At 45.1% G+C, this 24569-nt stretch overlaps 1 protein-coding gene and 1 pseudogene across 6 annotated transcripts in view; one reads left to right on the top strand and one right to left on the bottom strand.

The window, feature by feature from the left end:
• TANGO6 (transport and golgi organization 6 homolog) overlaps nt 1-24569 on the bottom strand; it is a 253736-nt gene that overhangs the window by 41679 nt on the left and 187488 nt on the right. For all 6 annotated transcript variants that reach the window (XM_032284269.1, XM_032284271.1, XM_032284272.1 and 3 more), the window contains one exon: nt 18467-18618. In XM_032284269.1, coding sequence (XP_032140160.1) covers nt 18467-18618 — 152 coding nt within the window. The remainder of the gene's footprint in view (nt 1-18466; nt 18619-24569) is intronic.
• On the top strand, nt 14258-15113 carry LOC116555562 (annotated as a pseudogene).

The following is a 24569-nucleotide window of genomic DNA, read 5'->3' as shown; positions in this document are numbered from 1 at the left end:
CCTGGGTTCAAGTGATTCTGGTGCCTCAGTCTCCTGAGTGGCTGGGACTATAGGTATGTGCCACCAGACCTGGTTAATTTTTTGTATTTTTTGGTAGAGGTGGGGTTTCACCATGTTGGCTAGGCTGGTCTCCAACTCCTGACCTCAAGTGAGCTGCCTGCCTCAGCCTCCCAAAGTGCTGGGATTATAGACGTGAGCCACCACACCTGGCCTTTCACATAGTTTTGTTATTCGACTTACTGTGTGAGTATTTATTTCTTGGCCAGTAGTGGAAGGATATCTAATTATGATAGGAAAATAGCCAGACTGTGTTTAGAAACATGTACAAATAGAAATCATGTTTAAAGAATGGTGAATACAACAAGAACAAGTGAGGAAATGGGCTTGTGCAGAAATTTAACTATGCAGGTTGTATTTTTCACAGCTTTCAAACAGTTGGGGATAGTTTAAAGTATCTAATTAATCAGTGATGGCAGAGAGATTAGAACTAGCTTGTTCTTAAGTATAAGTGCATCTGCGATGCGCTGGCATTTAATCAAGTTGTGCATCTATTAAACAAACATGCAGCCTGCAAGCGAAGGAAAATCCCAGAAAGTTCAACCCTTTGGGGGCTGTTTTCAGTAAGACCCAGCAAGCTATTCTGCCTTTGACCTGGGACCGCTGACTCTGAGGCCAGCAGTGGCTTCCATGCCTCTGGCATTAACAGTAGAAGCAATTCAGTCCTAAGAGGAATTCCTTGGGCAACCTCCAAACAGGCAACAATATAATAGCTACCTCCACTTTCAGGTTTTAGTATTTACAAGGCAAGAACTGAAACCAGAGAAAAAAGTTAGAGCTAGGTCTGAATCCCTCTTGACACAGGGAAGTAAAGTTTATTTGGTCTGATAGCTAAATTATGGAAGGCAGCCCAAGGCCATGGACCAAGCAGAGGCTTTTAGGCGTTCTGCCTGCTCCCCTCTCTGTTTAGCTTTGGGCGCCTGCTTCCACGTTTGGCAGACCAAGGCTCCCTGGCCTAGAACAGTGTTGGTGTCTGCCTTTGTCACCTCTGTTCTGCCTCTCTCTGCTAAGTGGGTCATGCTTACATCTCAGCTCTCAGTGTAAGGCCGGCTCTCAACAGTTGGGTATTTGGGCATTCATCCCACAGTTGGGATGTCCAGGCAGAAGCATCCTGCCGGGAAAAGGGCTTTCCCTTCAAGGCCAATTCTTTTTTTTTTTTTTTTTTTTTTCCTGAGACAGAATCTCTCTCGGTCACCCAGGCTGGAGTGTAGTGGTGTGATCTCAGTTCACTGTAACCTCTGCCTTCAGGGTTCAAGCAATCCTCCCTCCCGCCTCCGCCTCCCTGGTAGCTGGGACTAGAGGCACGCAACCACCATGCCCGGCCTTCTTTTTTTTTTTGGAGACAAGGTCTTGCTCTGTCACCCAGGCTGGAGTGCAGTAGTGTGATTTTAGCTCACTACAGCCTCAACCTCCCAGGCTCTGGTGCTCCTCCCACCTCAGCCTCCTGAGCATCTGGGACTATAGGCATACAGCACTATACCTGGCTATTTTTTTGTAGTTTTTGTAGATATGGGGTTTTGCCATGTTGCCCGGGCTGGTCTCAAACTCCTAGACTCAAGTGATCACCTGCCTTGGCTTCCCAAAGTGCTGGGATTCCAGGCATGAACCATCATGCCCTGGTCAAGGCCAGTTCTTGAAACCCTGTACCACCTGGAAGGTATGACTGAGAGAGGAGCTGGTTATGACAAGCTTTGCTGAGATCAGCTGGAATAGCCTCCTGCTTGCTATGGGCTGTTAGTGACTTATGCGCCAGACTCTACCAAACCCATCTGCAGTCAGCCATCCAGGTCAATCAGGAAGAAGCCTGAGAACAGAAGAACATTTGGGAAACGTCCTCAACCCCTCTGTCACCAGGACCAAATCCTGTGAAATATATAATGGTCTGTCACACAAAATGCTTTTTGAGCATCAGAATTTTAATATGGTCTTTTGGATATCATCTAAAGAAAAGAACAGCCTTTTTCTGTTCAGGGCAAGCTCCCATAACCAGCTTGTAATGCTGCTCTCCTGCAGACCAGTGGGACAGGTCCCCACTAGAAGTGGGAAGGATATAGGCCACTCTTTTCCACGTATCCAGGCTGGAAAAGTCAATTCATGGCTGGTATCTCACCTCCAACCCCAATGACATAATCAACACTGAGTTCTACCTCTAAAAACCTTGGTGAGTGATAGAGAGATAAGATAAGGTCTTTACTAATTTATGAATTGATGTAAAATTTCTTTCTTTTTTTTTTTGAGACAGTCTCAAAAAAGACTGGAGTGCAGTGGCATGATTTCGGCTCACTGCAATCTCTGCCTCCCAGGTTCAAGCAATTCTCCTGCCTCAGCCTCTCGAGTAGCTGGGATTACAGGTACGGACCACCACACCCAGATAATTTTTGTATATTTAGTAGAGACGGCATTTCATCAAGTTGGCCAGGATGGTTGGTGTAATATTTCTATTCCCTAAGTCCTCTCAGAGGACAGAAATTCATTTTTTTTTTTTTTTGAGGCTGAGTCTTTGTCACCCAGGCTGGAGTACAGTGGTGTGCTCACAGCTTACTGCAATCTTTGCCTCCCAGGTTCAAGTGATTCTCATGTCTTAGCCTCCTGAGTAGCTGGGACTACAGGTGTCTGCCACCATGCCTGGCTAATTTTTGTATTTTTAGTATAGATGGGGTTTTTCCATGTTGGCCAGGCTGATCTCAAACTCCTGATCTCAAACAATTGCCCACTTTGGCCTCCCAAAGTGTTGGGATTACAAGCATGAGCCACTGTGTCCAGCCAGAAATTAATTCTATGTGATCCTTTCATCACCTGCCTTGAGTAAACCATACCATAGAAGACTTTCTCCTCACTGGCTGAATCAGTAAATTACATCCCCTTCTAAAAGCCATCCAGAGAGAAAGATGATGATTGCTTTGGAAGCATTAAAGGTCAATTTCAGCAATTTAACACTTAATAGGAGCCAAGAGAAATAAGGAAAATCATTACTCCCAAAACAGCTGGCATACATCAAGCATAACCAGAACTATATAAATAAAGATAATACAAATGGCAAGATTACCAAAAACTGACTTTGGAAAATTCCAGGCAAGAAGCTGCCAGAATTGAGGTACGTATCGAGGAAGCATGACTTTAATTTTCCAACTGTATCTTCATCCATATTCCTAAGGCTTCCTTTGTTAAAATCCAGTTCGTTTGTTAATGGCCTTTGGGAGGCCGAGGTGGGCAGATCACCTGAGGTGAGGAGTTCGAGACTGGCCTGATCAACATGGAGAAACCCGTCTCTACTAAAAATACAAAATTAGCTGGGCATAGCGGCACATGCCTGTAAACCCAGCTACCTGGGAGGCTGAGGCAGTAGAATTGCTTAAACCTGGGAGGCAGAGGTTGCAGTGAGAGGAGATCATGCCATTGCACTCCAGCCTGGGCAACAAGGGCAAAACTCTGTCTCAAAAAAACAAAAGACAAAACAAAACAAAACAAAAAACCAAAACCAAACCAAACCAAAACAAAAACCAGTTGGTTTGCTAACTTGCCTGAAACTTTACTATCTGTAAACCAAGAAACCTTAACAGCAAAGATAGTGTGGCCAATCATTCTTAGGAGCTTGGCTTACTCAACCTGCCATGAAATAAACCATGGCAGATACTTAGCTTCCTTGGAGTTTCCCGTAACATTTATCTGAAGCCACATGTCAGGGGTCTACGTATCCTCAAACTGTACTGGCAAAACTGGTAATAAATTCAGATCATTCAGTGGGATCAGAGGCAGTAGCTTTGCATCAGCAATCAAAGCTCAGGTATGTGGAATTCTAGGCACCAGGTTAAAAGGAGGCTGGACTTGTTACCTGGAGCACGTCTTATTTGCTGTACTGAGGACAAGCCTCTCACTGTGGTTCACTTAAATCATATTTAGTTCTCATAGAGAGTGATAAAGATGAAAGAACCTATCAAGATTTGGTTTTAGACAACACAGACAAGAACAAGGAGAAATTGAAAAAAAAAATGTTCTCTACAGGTTAATTCTTGACATCAATAGAGAGGAAAAACCTGAATTCCCAGTACAGTGACTGTAGAAGAGTTGAGCCTATACTTTACATTTCTTCCCGACTAGCTGGCACCATCATAGCAGACAGTGCCCAAATCTGGACCACCCAATAGTTAGGATAACTTTCTTCAGATGCCAAAGAGCTACAGCCAGAGAGGAAGGGCACTGATACCCCCAGACCACATGTCGTTAGAAGGAATTATGGTGGCTGGTTTGTTCAATTTCATTTTCTTCTGCTTATTATTTTTAACAGGTTTAATTCACTTTATTCTTCTTGTACGAAACCTTATGTTGTAGCCACAGCTGGAGCCTTGGTCTTCTGCATGGAGACTCTGGTGTGGGTCTTGTTGAGATGGTCAGTGAATTCCTGACAGGGAGGCTTGGGGAATAGTCTCTTCCCAGAGTTTGGGGGTCAGGCAGATTTAGGCCCTGGAGATGGCATCAAAGGTGGCCTTGGTGAAGTTGCCCAGGGTGGCGGTACAGCCCCTGGCTGAGGTGTGGCAGCTGTCAATACTGGCCATCAGCAGCAGCATCTTGGGCACAGGGGTCAAGATGATGCCATTGTCCCTGGGGGCAGGGATAAGGTGTACTAACCCAGAGCTACAGCAGCCTGTCACCGTACAAGGGGCAGTATAGGGCTTGCTGATCTTGTTCCCCCAGTAATCTGTCCACATAGGGACAATGGAAAGCTTGGCCAGGATGGTGGCCCCTTGGACGACAGCACTTACCTCCCTGGAGCACTTAACACCTAGACTGATGTGGCCACTGTAGTTCCCAACAGTAGCAAATGCCTTGAATCTGTTGCACAAGCCAGTGCAGATCTGTTTCTATACAAGCATAATTTTCAAAGCCTCATCCATGAGAGATACCCCCTGAAAAAAGCCAATGATACCACACTCGTTGATGGGCAGGGAGAAGAGATAGGTCTCCAGGGACTTGGTCTTCATGTCCTTGATCAGGAGGCCCAGTTTGGTGATGAGTATCCACTTTTTGTCCTCAGCTGTGCCTCTGTGAGTTCCATAGCCTCGGGTCCAGCCTTGACCATGGCTGTGAGCCCAGTATTGCATGCTGCTACCAAAGCCTCTGAGGAAGCCATGGCAGTTTCCCATTCTAGGGCCCTCAGGGCCTCCAGGCCTTCCCGCTACACTGGCATCATCCTCCAGTTTGGTGATTTCTCAGACGAGAAGCTATTCAATTTTGTATCAAAATAGGTTACGCTTCTCCTCTTCCTCTGCCTGGCTAACATTGATCGACGTAACCTTCTTGATGTCTTTTTTTTTTTTTTTTTTTTTTTTTGGAGACGGAGTTTCACTCTTGTTACCCAGGCTGGAGTGCAATGGCGCGATCTCGGCTCACCACAACCTCCGCCTCCTGGGTTCAGGCAATTCTCCTGCCTCAGCCTCCTGAGTCGCTGGGATTACAGGCACGCGCCACCATGCCCAGCTAATGTTTTGTATTTTTAGTAGAGATGGGGTTTCACCATGTTGACCAGGATGGTCTCGATCTCTTGATCTTGTGATCCACCCGCCTCGGCCTCCCAAAGTGCTGGGATTACAGGCTTGAGCCACCGCGCCCGGCCCCTTCTTGATGTCTTGACAAGTTAACCCAAGGTCCCAGCTCTGGGTCCCTCAGTGCTTGGTGCTGGCTCTATTATGTCACTCCCACCCACTGTCTATTTATTCCTCTGCATTTCACACACGCTACTGAAACTTCCTTAAAGGAAGAGATTGGGTCCTTTTTCTGTCTTCTAGCATACTTGGGAGATAGATGCTCATGAAGGAGAATTCCTTCTATTTGCGAAGACAAGTTTCTTAAAGCTCAAGTTCCTTCTCTACCAGCACACTCTGGAGCTAAGCAATTTTGAGACTTCAAAGAGCTTTAATGGAACACTGAAAGAGCTGTCCTAGAAGAAGCCACAGTTAACTTTTTATCTTTATTTTATTTATTTATTTTTTGAGACAGAGTCTTGTTCTGTTGTTCAGGCTAGAGTGCAGTAGTGTGAGCTCGGCTTACTGCAACCTTCACATCCCAAGTTCAAGTGATTCTCCTGCCTCAGCCTCCCAAGTAGCTGTGATTACAGGAACCTGCCATCATGCCTGGCTAATTTTTATATTTTTAGTAGAGATGGGGTTTTACCATGTTGACCAAGCTGGTCTCGAACTCCTGACCTCAGGTGATCTGCCTGCCTTGGCCTCCCAAAGCGCTGAAATTACAGGCGTGAGCCACCATGCCCGGCAACAGTAACTTTTTTTTTCTAAGATGAAGTCTCGCTCTGTCGCCAAAGCTGGAGTGCAGTGATGCAATCTCGGCTCATTGCAACCTCTGCCTCCTGGTTCAAGCAATTCTCCTGCCTCAGCCTCCTGTACAGTAAGTTTTTAAAAGATGTTAGATCAGCTAGACACAGTGGCTCATGCCTATAATCCTAGCCCTTTGGGAGGTTGAGGTGAATAGAATGCCTGAACTCAGGAGTTTGAGACCAGCCTGGGCAACATGGTGAAACTGTCTCTACTAAAACCAGAAAAAAATTAGCCGGGTATGGTGGCGCATGCTTGTAGTCCCAGCTATTTGAGAAGTTGAGATAACAGAATTGCTTGAACCCGGGAGGCGGAGGTTGCAGTGAGTCGAGACTGTGGCACTGTACTGCAGCTTGGGCAACAGAGTGAGGCTCTGTCTCCATAAATGAATCAATAAACAAAGTTAGATAATTTCATTCTTCCGCCCTGGCTTCCCATCTCACTCACAAGGAAAGCCAAAGTCCCTACAAGGCTCCACTGGGACTGGCCACTGCCTTTCTGGTGCCAACTCCTATTCTTCTTTCAAGCCACATTGGTCTTACTCTTCTCCAGCATCCAGCCTGCACTGCTGCACGGCCTCTGCATTCGCATCTCCCTCCACCTGGAATGCTCCCTCCCTAAGTTTCCGGATCAACCCTTTGCTTCCTTACATCTTTGCTCAGATGTCACTTGTCAGCTGGGCACGGTGGCTCATTCCTGTAATATCAGCACTTTGGGAGGCTGAGGCGGGCAGGTTGCCTGAGCTCAGGAGTTTGAGACCAGCCTGGGTAACATAGTGAAACCCCATCTCTACTAAAACAATACCAAAAAAATTAGCTCGGTGTGGTGGCCCATGCCTGTAGTCCCAGCTACTCAGGAGGCAAGAGAATTGCTTGAACCCAGGAGGTGGAGGTTGCAGTGAGCTAGGATCATGCTACTGTACTCTAGCCTGGGCAACAGAGTGAGACTCTCTCTCAAAAAAAAAAAAAAAAAAAAAAAGGTCACTTGTCAGGAAAGCTTTTCCTGTCTATTCAAGACAATAGCAAACTCCCTTTGGGCCCCTTATCTTACTAAATTTATCTCTTTAATGGTTATCATCCCCTGGCACAGTATACATCAGGATATCTATGTTCACTTGTTTACTGCCTACCTCTCCTCTCCAGAAGTCAGGTTCAGGAGGACAAGGACTTTGTTGTGTTCACAGCTGGGTCCCTAGCACAGAGCATATGGCTTGGCTCTAGTCCCAACTAGCACAGGGTAAGTGCTCATTACATATTTGTTGAATGAATAAATGAATGAATAAAGAACTACTTAAGAGCCAGGCCAAATACCCCACTCTTTCCATGTGAATGAACTAGAGTTATCTAACTACAGGAGGACTCAGAGGCTGAAATACTAGGACTGGCAGATATCCAAGCATGTTCAAACTTGTAGTCCACCCAAGGTAGCTGGTTTGGCACTGAAAACAAGGCGAGTATGGGATGCTACATAAGAAGGAACATCTAGGCCAGGTGTGGTGGCTCACACATAATCCCAGCACTTTGGGAGGTTGAGGCAGGTGGATCACCTGAGGTCAGGAGTTTGAGACCAGTCTGATCAACATGGAGAAACTCTGTGTTTACTGAAAATACAAAATTAGTTGGGTGTGGTGGCGCATGCCTATAATTCCAGCTACTTGGGAGGCTAAGGTAGGAGAATCGCTTGAGCCCAGGAGGCAAAGGCTGCAGTGAGCTGAGATTGTGCCATTGCACTCCAGCCTGGGCAATAAGAGCAAAACTCCCAACTCCAGAAAAAAAAAAAAAAAAAAAAAAAAGAAGGAACATCTAAAAGGAAGAGAGAGAAATTAGATGGGATGAAAACATCTGTTTTTTTTTCAAATCAAAGAGAAAATACTGCCTTCTGAAGTCTCACTGCCAAAAGCAAGCTCTATTTAAAACCAGAGCTATATGACTCTTCCTGTGTGTAGCTTTTCTCATATGGCAATTCTATGCAGCTTCCAGGGCACAAAAGCAACTTTACAAACGAACTGAAAACATTTATTTATTTATTTTTGAGATGGAGTCTTGCTCTGTTACCAGGCCAGAGTGCAGTGGTGCCATCTTGGCTCACTCTCCGCCTCCTGGGTTCAAGTGATTCTTCTGCCTCAGCCTCCCAAGTAGCTGGGACCACAGGCGCCTGCTACCATGCCCGGCTAATTTTTTTGTATTTTTAGTAGAGATGGGGTTTCACCATGTTGGCCAGGATGGTCTCGATCTCTTGACCTCATAATCCATCCGCCTCGGCCTCCCAAAGTGCTGGGATTACAGGTGTGAGCCACCGCGCCCAGCCTGAAAACATTTATTTTTGATTTATTTTTTTGAAATAGGGTCTCACTCTGTTACTCACACTGGAGTGCAACTCACTACGGCCTTGACCTCCCCAGGGTCAGGTGATCCTTCCGCCTCACTCTCCCAAGTAACTGGGACTACAGGCATGTATCACCATGCCCCTATTTTTTTTTTTTTTTTTTTTTTTACTTTTTGTAGACACAGGGTCTCACTATGTTGCCCAGGCTGGTTTTGAACTCCTGGGCTCAAATGATCTGCTCACCTTGGCCTCCCAAAGTGCTAGGAGTACAGGTGTGAGCCACTGTGCCTGGTATGAAAACATTTATTGAGAGACAATATAGAAGACTGGTTAGGAACATGAATTCTGAAACCAACTGCCCGCATTCAACTTCTAGTTGCACAACCTTGGCAACTTATTTCTCTGTGCCTCAGTTCCCTCTATGAAAACTGGATCAGTTGACATCTGTAAGGCACTCAGGAGTATAGAGTGCTTGCTATGCTGTTATGACTATTTTTTTTCAGACACAGTCTCACTCTGTTGCCCAGGCTGGAGTATAGTGGTACTATCACAGCTCACTGCAGCTTCTGCCTCCCAGCTTCAAGTGGTTCTCCCACCTCAGCCTCCTGAGTAGCTGGAGGCTACAGGGGTATACCACCACACCTGGCTAATTTTTGTACTTCTTGGTAGAGATGGGATTTTACCATGTTGCCCAGGCTGGTCTTGAACTCCTGACCTCAAGTGATCTGCCCACCTCAGTCTTCCAAATTGTTGAGGTTAAAGGTGTGAGCCACCGTGCCCAGGCTTGCTATGACTATTTTTGAAACACATAGGAACTAGCTTTTTCAACCAGCCTTCCCCATTCTTCATTAAATACTGTATTAATCAGCCAACACTTAGCATCCACTATATACCAAGCACTGTGATAGGTAGTAGGAGGTATGACAAAGTGAATCAAAATGGGTTTTGCCCTTGTGGTGTTTACAAGAACACTCCTGGGATTGATTCTGTAAAAATGGTCCAGGTCTCGAGAAGTGGGGCAGGGTCACTGGACAAGAGGCTTGCCAGGAAGGACCCCAAAGCAGCAGTTCCTCACCTCAGTTTTTGTTTTTTTTTTTTATGAGATGGAGTCTTGCTCTGTTGCCAGGCTGGAGTGCAGTGATGTGATCTTGACTCACTGCAACCTCTGCCTCCCACATTCAAGTGATTCTCCTGCCTCAGCCTCCCGAGTAGCTGATATTACAGGCGCACACCACCATGACCAGCTAATTTTTTGTATTTCTTTTAGTAGAAATGGGGTTTCACCACGTTGGCCAGGATGGTCTCGATCTCTTGACCTCGTGACCCACCTGCCTTGGCCTCCCAAAGTGCTGGAATTACAGGTGTAAGCCACAGCGCCTGGCCCTCACCTTAGTTTTAAGGCTGAATCATAAAGGAGGTCCTAGGGTCACAAATGGTGCTTTTCTTTGTGTCAGCACACATGGTAGGCAAACAACCCATTACCTATTTGCACTTCATTTTCAAAGGCTAAATAAGCAAAGCTTGATTCTTGCTGTGAGCCAGGAAGCCATAAAGTAACAAGGCCTTTCATGATGTGGTCCCTGCCTGCCCTTTCTTGCCTCAGCTTCTGCCACCAACTAACCCCCCACCCCTTCACTCCAGCCTTGGGGACCTTCCTAAACATGTCAGGCCGTCTCATGGCCTTTGCACAGCTACTCCCTCTGCTGAAATGCTCACTTCTGCCTTTTATGCCTGCCTAATTTCTACTTGCTCTCTGGATTCAGCTCCAAGGATCTCTTCCTCCAGGACATCTTTGCCAATACCTGAACCTGACCAAGGGACTCCTCAAAGGTGCTCCCATAGCACCTATTCCAGTAGACCGTAATTGTAATCACTGATGTCTTATGTCTTCCACCAGATTACCCATGCCCAGAAGACAAGGTGGTATCTGACAGGGTTTTTGTATCCTCAGCCCCTAACACGGCAGTTGTTTTGAAAACATATGGCTGGGGACATCTAGAGGACATTGGTCACTCTGTTCTTATTTCCTTTTTTTTTTTTTAGATGGAGTCTTGCTGGAGCGCAGTGGTACAATCTCGGCTCACTGCAACCTCTGCCTCCCAGGCTCAAGTGATTCTCCTGCCTCAGTCACCTGAGTAGCTGAGATTACAGGTGCTCGCCACCACTTCCAGCTAATCTTTATATTTTTGGTAGAGATGGGGTTTCACCATGTTGGCCAGGCTGGTCTCGAACTCCTGACCCTTAGGTCATCCACCCACCTCAGCCTCCCAAAGTGCTGGGATTATAGGCATGAGCCACTATACCCGGCCTGTTCTTATTTCCTTGATGCTCATCCTCATCACTGTCATCATCAGCCCCCTTCAAATGACCAAGATGTTCCGTTTCTTTTTTTTTTTTTTTTTTTGGGGACGGAGTTTCACTCTTGTTACCCAGGCTGGAGTGCAATGGCGCGATCTCGGCTCACCGCAACCTCCGCCTCCTGGGTTCAGGCAATTCTCCTGCCTCAGCCTCCTGAGTAGCTGGGATTACAGGCATGCACTACCACGCCCAGCTAATTTTTTTATTTTTAGTAGAGACGGGGTTTCACCATGTTGACCAGGATGGTCTCGATCTCTTGACCTCGTGATCCACCCGCCTCGGCCTCCCAAAGTGCTAGGATTACAGGCTTGAGCCACCGTGCCCGGCCCAAGATGTTCCTTAAGAAAAATCTTAATGTAGAAAAATAAAATGTCTTTACTAGAATGTCACCTTCTGAGTAAGGTTCACTTGATGCCCTGTTTAGCACTGAAACTGCCCTACCACCTAAGACTATAATCCTGATCAGTTTCCCTTACTTTACTTTTTCTTTTTTCCACAGCACTTATCATTGTCTAATATATTAGATACTTTACTTATTGATTATATATAGCATTTATTATCAGTCTACTCTCTCTAGAATGGAAGCTCTATGAAGACGGGAATCATTGCCTATTTTGAAGAGTGGTATGTCTTAGGTGTCCAGAATACTGCTTGGCATGTAGTAGGCGCTCAATAAAATTGTTGAATCATTATATCAAACATATACTTGTAACAATCTTGCATTATAGGTATTTTCATCCCATTTTCTAGATCAAGAAACTGAGCTCAAAGTCATTTGCTCAAGTGAATGCAGGTAAACAGATGGTATAGCTGGGCTCTCATTCATTCCATTCCCAAGTGTGTCTGGCAGTTTTGTTATCTTTTGTTAATAGGTCAGGTGGGTCTCTTGACAGATGTTTCTTGAATGTTACAAAATCTGCTTTAGCTGAATCTTCTTAATCTACCAAAACCAAGCAATTTCTCTAACACTTTTGATAGTAAATCATATGCTGCTAGCATGCTACAGTTTCCTGTAGAAGAGAAGAGTCTAGGAATTCAAAAAGAAATATAGTCTCAATGTTTTGAGTTCAGAAGCTGTGATATTCAGGTACTGTTCAGGTTCATTCGTTTTATAAAGCATATAGATCCCATCAAGTCTCAGCTGGTCCACTTGGAGATGGGGAACATTTTTCTGAAATTCATGGCTATTTTAAATTTTCTTTCTTTCTTTCTTTTTTTGTAAACTGGACATGGTGATGTGTAGCTATAGTCCCAGCTACTCCGAGGCTGAGGCAGGTGGATCACTTGAGTCCAGGAGTTTGAGAGCAGCCTGGACAACATAGCGAGATCCCCATCTCTAAAAAAAAAATGTGTGTGTGATTGTACCAATAACTCTGAATGTACTAAAAACCATTGAATTGTACACTTCATTTTAAAAAAATTTTTAATTTTTTTTGAGACAAAGTCTCACTCTGTCACCCAGGCTGGAGTGCAGTGGTGCGGTCTTAGCTCACTGCAACCTCTGCCCCCTGTGGTCAAGCGATTCTACTGCCTCAGCCTCCTGAGTAGCTGGGATTACAGGCATGTGCCAACACGCCTGGCTAATGTATTTTGTATTTTTGGTAGAGAGGGGGCTTCACCATGTTGGCCAGGCTGGTCTTGAACTCCTGACCTCAAGTGATTTGCCTGCCTTGGCCTCCCAAAGCGTTGGGATTATAGGAGTGAGCCACTGCACCTGACCTGAACTATTACACACTTTAAATGGATGAATTGTATAGTGTGTAGTCTATCTCAATAAAGCCATTATTTAAAAATAATAATATTTGGAAGATCAGGTGCAGTGACTCATGCCTGTAATCCCAGCACTTTGGGAGGCTGAGGCAGGTAGATCACCTGAGGTCAGGAGTTTGAGACCAGCCTGACCAACATGGTGAAACCCCATCTCTACTAAAAATACAAATATTAGTTGGATGTGGTAACATGTGCCTGTAATCCCAGCTACTCGGGAGGCAGTGGCAGGAGAATCACTTGAACCCAGGAGGCAGACGTTGCCGTGAGCTGAGATCGTGTCATTGCACTCTAGCCTGAGCAACAAAGCAAAACTTCATCTCAAAATAAATAAATACAACTGGGTTTGGTTCAGATCATAGACCAGCAACTTGTTTTAGTACATGGTTTACAGTTCAGTTTGGTTTGAGTTATGTAAAGAGACCAAGAAAACAAAGAAAAAATTGTGGGAATCATTTCAATATCAGACCCAGAAAAGTTACACTATTCTGAAATCTTCAGACAATATAACCAAATAGACCTCTTAAGTATTACAAGTTAATCATACTAAAGAACAAGGATTTGCTAAGTCCATCTAAAACAGGATGAGATGCCTAACTGTTCACATATATTAGAGCACTTGGGTTTTAAGTAGGTGCTTAAAATTATTGTTTCAAGTTATTAAAAAAAGAAGATATAAAACTGGGGAACAGGGGTATGCCTGGTGATCCCTTAGAGAAGACTCAAAGGAAAGAACTAACATGTAACTTTCCTGAAAATCCTAGGTTAAAATTTAATGACAAGAGTAGCCCTTATAACTAAATAAAGCAAAATATATAAAGCTTAAGAATCAGGAAATACCATAAATGCAAGTGAATGCATACATTTGTGAGTGTGCTTCTCTGCTTACTGATATGACACAACTGCCAGACATTGAAGAAAATTCCCTCTCAGGGCTGGGCTTGGTGGCTCTCACCTGTAATCCTAGCACTTCGGGAGGCCGAGGTGCTGGCATCACCTGAGATTGGGAGTTAGAGACTAGCTGGCCAAGATGGTGAAATCCCATCTCTACTAAAAACACAAAAATTAGCTGGGCATGGTGGCTCACGCCTGTAATCCCAGCTATTTAGGAGGCTAAGACAGGCGAATCGCTTGAGCCCAGGAGGTGGGGGTTGCAATGAGCTGAAATTGCACCGCTGTACTACAGCCTGGAGAACAAAGCGAGATTCCATCTCAAAAAAAAAAGGAAAAAGTCCCCTCAGTAGGTCCTTTTTAAGATTTGATCCTCTCACTGCTGGAACCTGGGAGGCAGAGGCAGCAGTGAGTTGAGACTGTAGCAGTGGGTTGAGACTGCACCACGGCACTCCAGCCTGGGCGACAGAGCAAGACTCCGTCACAAACAAACAAAAATATTTGATCCTCTCCATTCACCTTTTCATTCTGCCATGCCCTACTTTGATAAGACACATGCCATTTTCCCCAGCTAGCAGGCCCAGCCTACAGAGGAGGGCAGCATGCAGCTCGCTTTGCCCTGCTCTCTGAACAACCCACGGCCTCAACCCAGGGGTCCATGCAGCCTGCCGGCTATGACATATTGACCTATGATACAATATCATCCACAAAGAAAGTTATTGTGAAAATGGACACTCAGATAGCCCTTCCTTCTGGGTGTTATGGAAGAGTGGCTCCATGGTCTGGTTTGGCTGCAAAACACTTTATAGATGTAGAAGCTGGTGTCGAGAGAAAGATTATAGTGTAAATGTTGGTGGTATACTGTTCTATTTTGGCAAAGAAAAGTTTGAAGTTGGCGGGTGGGGTGGCTCACGCCTATAATCACAGCACTCTGGGAGGCTGAGGTGGGCGGATCACTTGAGGTCAGGAGTTTGAGACCAGTATGGCCAACATGGTGAAACCCTATCTCTACTAAAAATTCAAAAATTAGCTGGGCATGGTGATGAGTACCTGTAATCCCAGCTACTTGGGAGGCTAAGGCAAGAGCATCGATTGAACCTGGGAGGCGGAGGCTGCAGTGAGCTGAGATCACGCCACTGTACTCTAGCCTGGGCGACAGAGTGGGACTCTGTCTCAAAAACAAAAAAAGTTTGAAGTCAAAAAAGGAAAAAAGGTGCATAGCTCATTTGTGAACAATTTTTTTTTTATCCAGGAATAGAAGAAGTTTAAGATTTGGATGACACTGAAAGGGGTTCAGGAGGTTTTGGTTCCACTAGAAAGAATTAAAATTTATGCTGAGAACAGAAAATGAGAAATCATACCTTGTCTTAAAAATAACCTAGTGAAAAAAAAAAAAAAAAAGGCCAGGTGCAATGGCTGACACCTGTAATCTCAGTGACATCTACAGGAGGCAGCCAAATGCCTAGGTGGATAGGGGCAGGTACCTGGTGAAACCTCACCTCCAAGCCCAAGAGAGTTTAAAGCCCAAAAGCCAAGCTACAAGTTAAACTCTGACTGGATTGAAAACTTGTCTTCTTGTTTGACATACTTTCCTCTGATTGGTCCCCACCATTCACCTATTTTACATATACCTACCCTTTCTTAATTGGTTTCCTATACTGTTGCGCCCACCTTTGAGTGGTGCCTTTGTTTTAACCTTTTTTTTTGCATACTCACAAATGAATCAGCATGAATCTTGTGCTTCAGACATCAGCAGAGGGGGAGATGGGTGGATGTCATGGAAGAGACAACTTGACATTGCGGAAGACAACCTGCCCTTCACGTCCTCTCTCCAGCTCCCTTCTCTGCTGAGAGCTGTTTCATCACTTAATACAATTATTCTCCGCCCTCCTCACCCTTCAATGTCCAGTGTATCCTCATTTTTCTTGGGTGTGGTACAAGAGCTTGGGAACTGCGGAACATGGTACAAGCTATAACACAGGTGAGCTGGGGCATGCCAGCATGGCTGAGTGAGGCCAGGGTGGGGTGTTCCTGGCCAGAGGTCCCTGGCTTGCAAAGTGTCTGAGAAGAAAAATCCTACATCACCAGCACTTTGGGGGGCCAAGGCAGGAGGATCACTTGAGTCTAGGAATTCAAGACCAGCCTGGGCAACATAGTGAGACCCTGTCTCTACAAAAAACAAAAAATGATTAGGTGAGTGTGGTGGCATGTGCCAGTAGTCCCAGCTACCTACAAGGCTGAGGTTGAAGGACTGCTTGAGCCGAGTTCAAGGCTGTGGCAAGCTATGATTGTGCCACTAAACTCCAGCCAAGGTGATAGAGCAAGACCCTGTCCCTACACACACACACACACACACACACACACACACAGGTTTGATTCACTGTTCAATGTAGTCAGCCCTAGCATACTGAATGTTGTAAAAAGAAGCCAGCATTACAGTTTTCTAAGTTGTAGTTCTTAGGAAGTTATGTGCTCTATATGAGAAGTCTGGATCTCTTATCAATAAACAGGTGGTCAGATGTGGTGGCTCATTCCTGTATTCCCAGCACTTTGGAAGGCTGAGGCAGGTGGATCATCTGAGGTCAGAACTTCAAGGCCAGCTTGGCCAACATGGTAAAACGCTGGCTCTACTACAAATATAAAAATTAGCCAGGTGTGGTGGCTCATGCCTACAACCCCAGCACTTTGGGAGGCCAAGGCAGGTAAATCACTTGAGATCAGGAGTTCGAGACCAGCCTGGTCAACATGGAAAAACCCTATGTCTACTAAAAATACAAAAATTAACCGAGTGTGGTGGCATGTACCTGTAATCCCAGCTACTCAAGAGGCTAATGCAGGAGAATTACTTGAAACTTGGAGATGGGGGTTGCAGTGTGCCGATAATGTGCCACCGCACTCCAGTCTGGGTGAAAGAGTAAGAGACTCCATCTCAAAAAAAAGGTAATTTGTGGCCGGGCGCGGTGGCTCACGCCTGTAATCCCAGCACTTTGGGAGGCCGAGGCGGGTGGATCACGAGGTCAAGAGATCGAGAACATCCTGGTCAACATGGTGAAACCCCGTCTCTACTAAAAATACAAAAAATCAGCGGGGCATGGTGGCGCGTGCCTGTAATCCCAGCTACTCAGGAGGCTGAGGCAGGAGAATTGCCTGAACCCAGGAGGCGGAGGTTGTGGTGAGCCGAGATCGCGCCATTGCACTCCAGCCTGGGTAACAAGAGCGAAACTCTGTCTCAAAAAAAAGGTAATTTAAACTGTATTTCACTTATTTATAATCAACTTATAAGGCATCTTCTTCCAAAAAACAATTTAAGGTGGTCATATACATTGATAGTAAAGACTCCTGGCCACATGTTAACTAGTCTTTTTCTGTCTATCATCATTTATAAATAGCAGAGTGAGTGTACACAGTAGATACTCAAGCTATATACTGAAATATTTATGAGTACATACATACAAGGCAAAGGTACAATTTAAGAGGCTAGAGGAAGACACTCATAGAGGCCAGGGGTGACAGACACATTTCATTAAATAACAAACTCTGAGTTCAAGTGCGGTGGCCCATGCCTGTAATCCTAGCACTCTGGGAGGCTGAGGCGGGCGGATCACCTGAGGTCATGAGTTTGAGACCAGCCTGACCAACATGGCAAAACTCCATCTCTACTAAAAATACAAAAATTAGCCGGGTGTGGTGGCACATGTCTGTGGTCCTAGCTACATGGGAGGCTGAGGCAGGAGAATGGCTTGAACCTGGAAGGCAGAGGTTGCAGTGAGCCGAGATTGTGCCACTGCACTCCAGCCTGGGTGACAGAGCGAAACTCTGTTTCAAAAAATAATAATAATGATAAAAAAGCTCTGAAACCAGAGGAGCTTCTATCCCCGACACCTTGTATGGCTATCATTTTGACTGTTCACCATTCATCTTTTCGATCATTTACTGCTACTACATAGCAGGCACTGGGTGTGAAATGCTGAGCAAAATATGGAACTTAAGTGTTTTTTTTTTTTTGGGTAAACAACATCATCTCCCTGAACACAGGGTACCTGGGCCAAAGAGGGTCAGAGTATTTGCCTGAGATTTTTCTGTGAGTGAAAATAAGACTCACAGATGGCCCGGAGACTCAGGGTAAAGTTCTATCTACTCTTCCTAAAGGTTTCTCCAATTGTGTCAGTTACATGGGAATCTTTATGATAAATCATCTTTTATTGCTCAAGGTAGGCTAAAATGACTTCCTCTCAGCTGCAACTATGAAATCCTTACTAACATAATTTTGTTTTGGTTTTTTTGAGACAGAGTCTCGCTCTGTTGTCCAGGCTGGAGTGTAGTGGCATGATCTTGGCTCACTGCAACCTCCGCCTCCCAGATTCAAGCGATTCTCTTGCCTAAGCCTCCTGAGTAGCTGGGATTACAGGCATGCACCACTACGCCTGGCTGATTTTTGTAAGTAGAGACAGGGTTACGCCGTGTTGACCAGGCTGGTTTTGGATTCCTGGCCTCAAGCAATCTACCCACCTCAGCCTCCTAAAGTGCTGGGATTACAGGTGTGAGCTACTGGACTAACATAACTTTCAATATACATGTGTGACAGATGAAGCCTCGGGAAGTTCAATGACTTACTTGCCCTGTCTCATAGGGAGGCAGTGGCAGATCTGCAAAAAGAGCCCAGGTCTCCTGACTCCCAATCCCAAGATGCATCATAGGTCCAAGTGAAATACGCTTTAGAGAAAGGAATCAAAATACAATACCTCATGGACCACGGAGCCCAGTAGAAAGTCCAGTCTCTGGCACAGCTCACCAAGGTTTGCCAAGCTGCTAGCCCTGTGAGCACCATCAGGGTCTCTCACTCCCCTCAGGAAGGTGTGGATCAAAGGTTCTCGATACTTTGAGACCATGTCTCCTATAGGAAAAAGGAAGAAATCAAAATCCTTTAAAACAAAAATTTAACTTCTTAAAAAAGGAAGAATGATATTTCCATGGTACACTGCATGATGTTTTATTCTTTTTTTGTTTTTATTTTTTTTTGAAACAGGGTCTCACTCTGTCACCCAGACTGGAGTGCAGTGGCACAATCACAGCTCACTGCAGCCTCAACCTCCTGGGCTCTGGTGGTTCTCCCACCTCAGCCTCCTAAGTAGCTGGGACTACAGGTGCATGCCACCATGCCTGGCTAATTTTTGTATTTTTTTGTAGAAATGAGGTTTCACCATGTTGCCCAGGCTGGTCTTGAGCTCCTGGACTCAAGCAATTTATCTGCTTTGGCCTCCCAAAGTGCTGAGATTACAGGAGTGAGTCACCACACACGGCCAATGTCTTATTCTTTTCAAAGTACTTGCATAACTATTAAAAATCATGCCCTGCAGGAATATTTCATGTTATAAAAAAATTCATGATGTATGGTTTTGTAAAAAAGCATGTAGAGTCTCAATTTTATTCTAAAAAGTCTACATATAGAGATAAAATATGTGAAGATATTCCCCATAGTGTTACTACCAGTTACCTTCCGAGTCTTACAGAGAAAAACTTCAAAAATTTACATATACCTACAAAAAAAAGTATATATCATAAGTATATAGCTTGATAAACTTTCAGAAACCAGCCCAACTATAATTAGCCCATGGTCACACAAATAGCAAGTGTGGCCCCCAGGCTAGACCCTAGACCCCAGTCATCAGCCTACTTTTTCCTATCCTATCCTGCTGTCTGCTTAGATAAGCAAATTGAGTGAAAAACAAGCATTTTGGGTCCTCAAGAAAGAGAACTATGATTATTTGACAAGTATTTTTCAAGAGGCCTAGTATGTGCTAAGCATTGTTCCACATGCTTGGTAGATGCCACGAAACAAGACACCATGATTCCTGCCCTTCTGTGGCTTATATTCTAGTATAAATTACATGGAATGTTAGAAGGTAATACATACTATAGGGGCAAAAAAAGTAAAACACATAAGGGAAATAAGGAATAATGGGAATGGTGGCCGACTTCACGTTTTTTTTTTTTTGTTGTTTTTGTTTTTTGAGACGGAGTTTCACTCATGTTACCCAGGCTGGAGTGCAATGGCGCGATCTCGGCTCACCGCAACCTCCGCCCCCCCCGGGTTCAGGCAATTCTCCTGCCTCAGCCTCCTGAGTAGCTGGGATTACAGGCACGCACCACCATGCCCAGCTAATTTTTTGTATTTTTAGTAGAGACGGGGTTTCACCATGTTGACCAGGATGGTCTCGATCTCTTGACCTCGTGATCCACCCACCTCGGCCTCCCAAAGTGCTGGGATTACAGGCTTGAGCCACTGCGCCCGGCCACGTTTTTTTTTTTTTTTTAATATTTATTTATTTATTTTGACTTCAGGTTTTAAAAACATGGTAAAGGTAGACTTCATTGAGATGGTGACTTTTATTTTTGAGACGAAGTCTCACTCTTGTCCCTTAGGCTGGAGTGCAGTGGCATAATCTTGGCTTACTGCAACCTCCGCCTCCTGGGTGTAAGTGATTCTCCTGCCTCAGCCTCCTGAGTAGTTGGGATTATAGGCGCCAGCCACAATGCCTAGCTATTTTTCAAATTTTTAGTAGAGACGGGGTTTAACCCTGTTGGTCAGGCTGGTCTTGAACTCCTGACCTCAGGTGATCCATCCGCCTCAGCCTCCCAAAGCGCTAGGATTATAGGCATGAGCCACCGCACCTGGCCGAGATGGTGACATTTAAACAAAGACTGGAAAGTGAGGGTATCAGCCATGTGTATTTCTGGGAGAAGAGCATACCAGGAAGAGGGAACAGCCAGTGTGAAAACCCAGGAGCACACCTGGCATGTCTGAGAATAAAAAGTAAGCCCTGGATGAGGCTAGAGAAGTAAGGGCAGGGATGGGGAGGCAGTGTAGACCATGAAGGGCCTTGTAAGACACTGCAAGGACTTTTTCTTGGAATAAAATGAGAGGCCTTTGGAGGATTTTGAGCAAAGCAGTGCAAGTTTCACTCTGGCTGCAGTGCTGAGTACAGATTGTTGGGCACTGTGTATGTCCAGGGTGGAACAAGGGTCCAAGGTAGGAACCTACCACAGTAGGTGGCTGGAGAGAGACTATGGCAACTTGAACAGTAGAGGTGGTGATAAGAAGATTCTGCAAATACATACACACACAGAGAGAGAGAGAGAAAAGGGGATGGGTCTTGCTCTGTCACCCAGGCTGGAGTGATCACAGTTCACTGCAGCCTCAATCTCCCAGGCTCAAGTGATTCTCTCACCTCAGCCTCCAGGGTAGCTGGGAACACAGGTGTATGCCATCACAAGCCTGACTAATTTTTTAATTTTTTTTGTAGAGGCAGGGTTTCACTATGTTGCTCAGGCTGGTCTTGAACTCCTAAACTCAAGTGATCCTCTTGCCTCTACCTCCCAAAGTACTGGGATTACTGGCGTAAGCCACTATGCCTAGCCAGATTCTGTGCATGTCTGTCTGTGTCTGTGTGTGTGTGTGTGTGTGTGTGTGTTTGTTTTGTTTTTGTTTTTTTCATGAGACAGTCTCACCCTGTTGCCCAGGTTAGAGTGCAGTGGTGTGATCTCAGCACACTGAAAACTCCTGCCTCAGCCTCCCAAAAAGCTGGGACTACAGGCGCTGGCCACCATGTCTGGCTAATTTTTGTATTTTCAGTAGAGACAGGCTTTCAGCATGTTGGCCAGGCTGGTCTCTAACTCCTGACTACGTGATCTGCCTGCCTTGGCCTCCCAAAATGCAGGGATTAAGGCGTGAGCCACCGTGCCTGGCCCGGAGTCTGCATATATTTTAAAGATAGAGCCAACATGACTTCCTGATGACTCCAAGAATGACTTGCAGGATTTTTGCTTTTGAGACTGGGAGGATGAAGTTACTATCAGCTGAGATGGCAAAGTCTCTATATGAGGCAGGAGGAAGGATCAGGGTTCAGTTTTAGACATGTTAAGTAGGTAGTTGAAGACACATGTGTATAGAGTTCAGAAGAGAGGTTTGGGCTAGAGGTGAATACTTTGGAATCAATGGAATATGGATTATATTTAAACCCTTGAAACTATGAGATATGATTACCAAGGGAGGGAGTGTAGGCAGGGAAGAGGACCAAGGGTAAGGCCTGGGCCCTTCAACATTAAGAGGTCTGGGAAGGGAGGAACCAGCAAAGGAGACTGAAAAAGAATAACCTGTCAGGTAGGAGAAAAATTGGAGTGATATCCTAGAAATTAAGGGAGAAAAGTATAACAGAGGAAATGGTCAATTGCATCAAAAGCTTGTCATATGTCAGGTAGAAAGAAGACTAGAAATTGACAATTAGATTGAGTAGAAATGAAGTCACTGTTGACCTTGACAAGAATGGTTCTGACACACTGATAGGGGTGAAAGCATGACAAGAGTGGATTTAAGTCAGAATGGGAGAACAACAACAGGAAACAGAGAGATCACTTAAGGAATTTTTTGCAAAGCAGATCAAAGAAATGGGGGGATAGTCAAGGAAGTGGGGTCAAGAGATTCCATTCCATTCCACTCCACTCCACTCCATTCCATTTCACTCCATTCCATTCTTTTATTTTTGAGATGGAGTCTTGCTCTGTCACCCAGGCTGGAGTGCAGTGGCGCGATGTTGGCTCACTACAACCTCCGCCTCCCAGATTCAACTATTCTCCTGCCTCAGCCTCCTGAGTAGCTGGGATTATAGGCGCATGCCACCATACCTGGCTAATTTTTTGTATTTTTAGTAGAGACGGGGTTTCACCACGTTGGCCAGGCTGGTCTCAAACTCTTGACCTCAGGTCATCTACCCTCCTCGGCTTCCAAAAGTGTTGGAATTACAGGCACGAACCACTGTGCCCGGCCTTTATTTTGTTTTTAAAGAGTAGAAATAGCAGCATGCTAAGACATTCTGAGTTGAATGTGTTTTATGCATGTATTTCTACACATGGAAGCAATATCTTCCCCCATTGGTGTACCAAGAACCAAAGCTGTTTTGGCTTTATCTTGATTCTGAGGTCCTAATTCCAGAACCCAAGTATAAAACATTCTGCCTTTGGCCCTAAGGATACATAATATCTATATGGGGACAAAATGTTTTCTGAAGCATTTGTTTAAAGTCACCTTTTTTTTTTTTTTTCCAGTTGGGGACTTGCTGTGTCACCCAGGCTGAAGTGTAGTGGTGCCATCACAGGTCGTTTGCAGCCTTGAACTCCTCTTGAGTCAAACGATCCTAATGCCTCATCCTCCCAGGTAGCTGGGAATATGCCATTGCTCCTGGCTATGTTATTTTATTTTTTTTGCAAGGCAAAGAGTCTCGCTTTGTTGCCCAGGCTGGTCTCGAACTCCTGGCTTCAAGTGATACTCCTCCCTTGTCCTCCCAAAGTGCTAGGATTACAAACATAAAGTCACCTATTTTTAATCACCAAAATGATGATCTATACTGATAAATCAATGACCTGTCCTACCAGTCCCAGCTCAAATGCCACTTCCTTTGTGGAACCTCCTCTGCCCCTCAGTCAACTTCAATTAGTCCTCCTGGAAAGTCTCACAATACTTTGTGCTTAAGTCTCTTTGGGTTAAATCACATTTGTCACTAATGTCTTGGTTCCTAGATGTTTTTTTTTTTTTTTTTTTGAGACGGAGTTTCGCTCTTGTTACCCAGGCTGGAGTGCAATGGCGCGATCTCGGCTCACTGCAACCTCCGCCTCCTGGGTTCAGGCAATTCTCCTGCCTCAGCCTCCTGAGTAGCTGGGATTACAGGCATGCGCCACCATGCCCAGCTAATTTTTTGTATTTTTAGTAGAGACGGGGTTTCACCGTGTTGACCAGGATGGTCTTGATCTGTTGACCTCGTGATCCACCCGCCTCGGCCTCCCAAAGTGCTGGGATTACAGGCGTGAGCCACCGCGCCCGGCCGGTTCCTAGATGTTTTAAGCCTGTATCTATTTCTCCCATAAGACTATAAAGTCCTTGAGGATAGAACTTTGACTGCTTCATCTCTGATCCCATCAGTTCTTGGCAGCCTTTGCGTATAGAGTCCATGAGCTGCATAATGATATTTCCGTCAATGATGAACTGCATATACAACAGTGGTCCCATCAGATTATAGGAGGGTACACATAGAAACCTGATATGTGGCATTTGATACTGGCATTGCAGATCAAATTGGGGAAATAATTAGTATTCGGTAATGGTGCTGGGACATTTGATTTTCCATAAGAAAAAAAATATATAAATATCATCTAGGTTTTTATAGGTACATTCTATGATGTTTGTACAATGACAAAATCACCTAATTACACATTTCTCAGAACGTATTCCCATTGTTAAGCAAAGCACGACTGTACTAGGTACAGGAAATGGTAATGCTGAATTAATTTTATTCAACAAAACATAATTAGATACTAGGTATCATGCTAATATTCTAGGAATACAAGAATTGATAAGGCGGACACTTTGGGAGGCTGAGGCAGGCAGATCATTTGAGGTCAGGAGTTTGAGACCAGCCTGACCAACAAGGTAAAACCCTGTCTCTATTAAAAATACAAAAATTAGTCAGGTGTGGTGGTGCATGACTGTAATGCCATCTACTCAGAAGGCTGAAGCAGGAGAGTCGCTTGAACTTGGGAGGCAGAGGTTGCAGTAAGCTGAGATTGCGCCACTGTACTCCAGCCTGGGAGACAGAGTGAGACTCCTTCTCAAAACAAAACAAAACAAAAGAGAATGGATAAAGTATTCTTTTTACCCTTTCAGAAGCCCAAAGTAGGGCCGGGTGCGGCGGCTCACTCCTGTAATCCCAGCACTTTGGGAGGCCGAGGCGGGTGGATCACGAGGTCAAGAAATCGAGACCATCCTGGTCAACATGGTGAAACCCCGTCTCTACT

The sequence above is a fragment of the Sapajus apella genome, unplaced genomic scaffold, assembly GCF_009761245.1.
Source record: "Sapajus apella isolate SASKATOON/1434 unplaced genomic scaffold, GSC_monkey_1.0 scaffold15, whole genome shotgun sequence".
Lineage (NCBI taxonomy): Eukaryota > Metazoa > Chordata > Mammalia > Primates > Cebidae > Sapajus > Sapajus apella.
The sequence above is the reverse complement of the archived record's forward strand: the minus strand, read 5'-3'. Positions and strand labels throughout refer to the sequence as shown.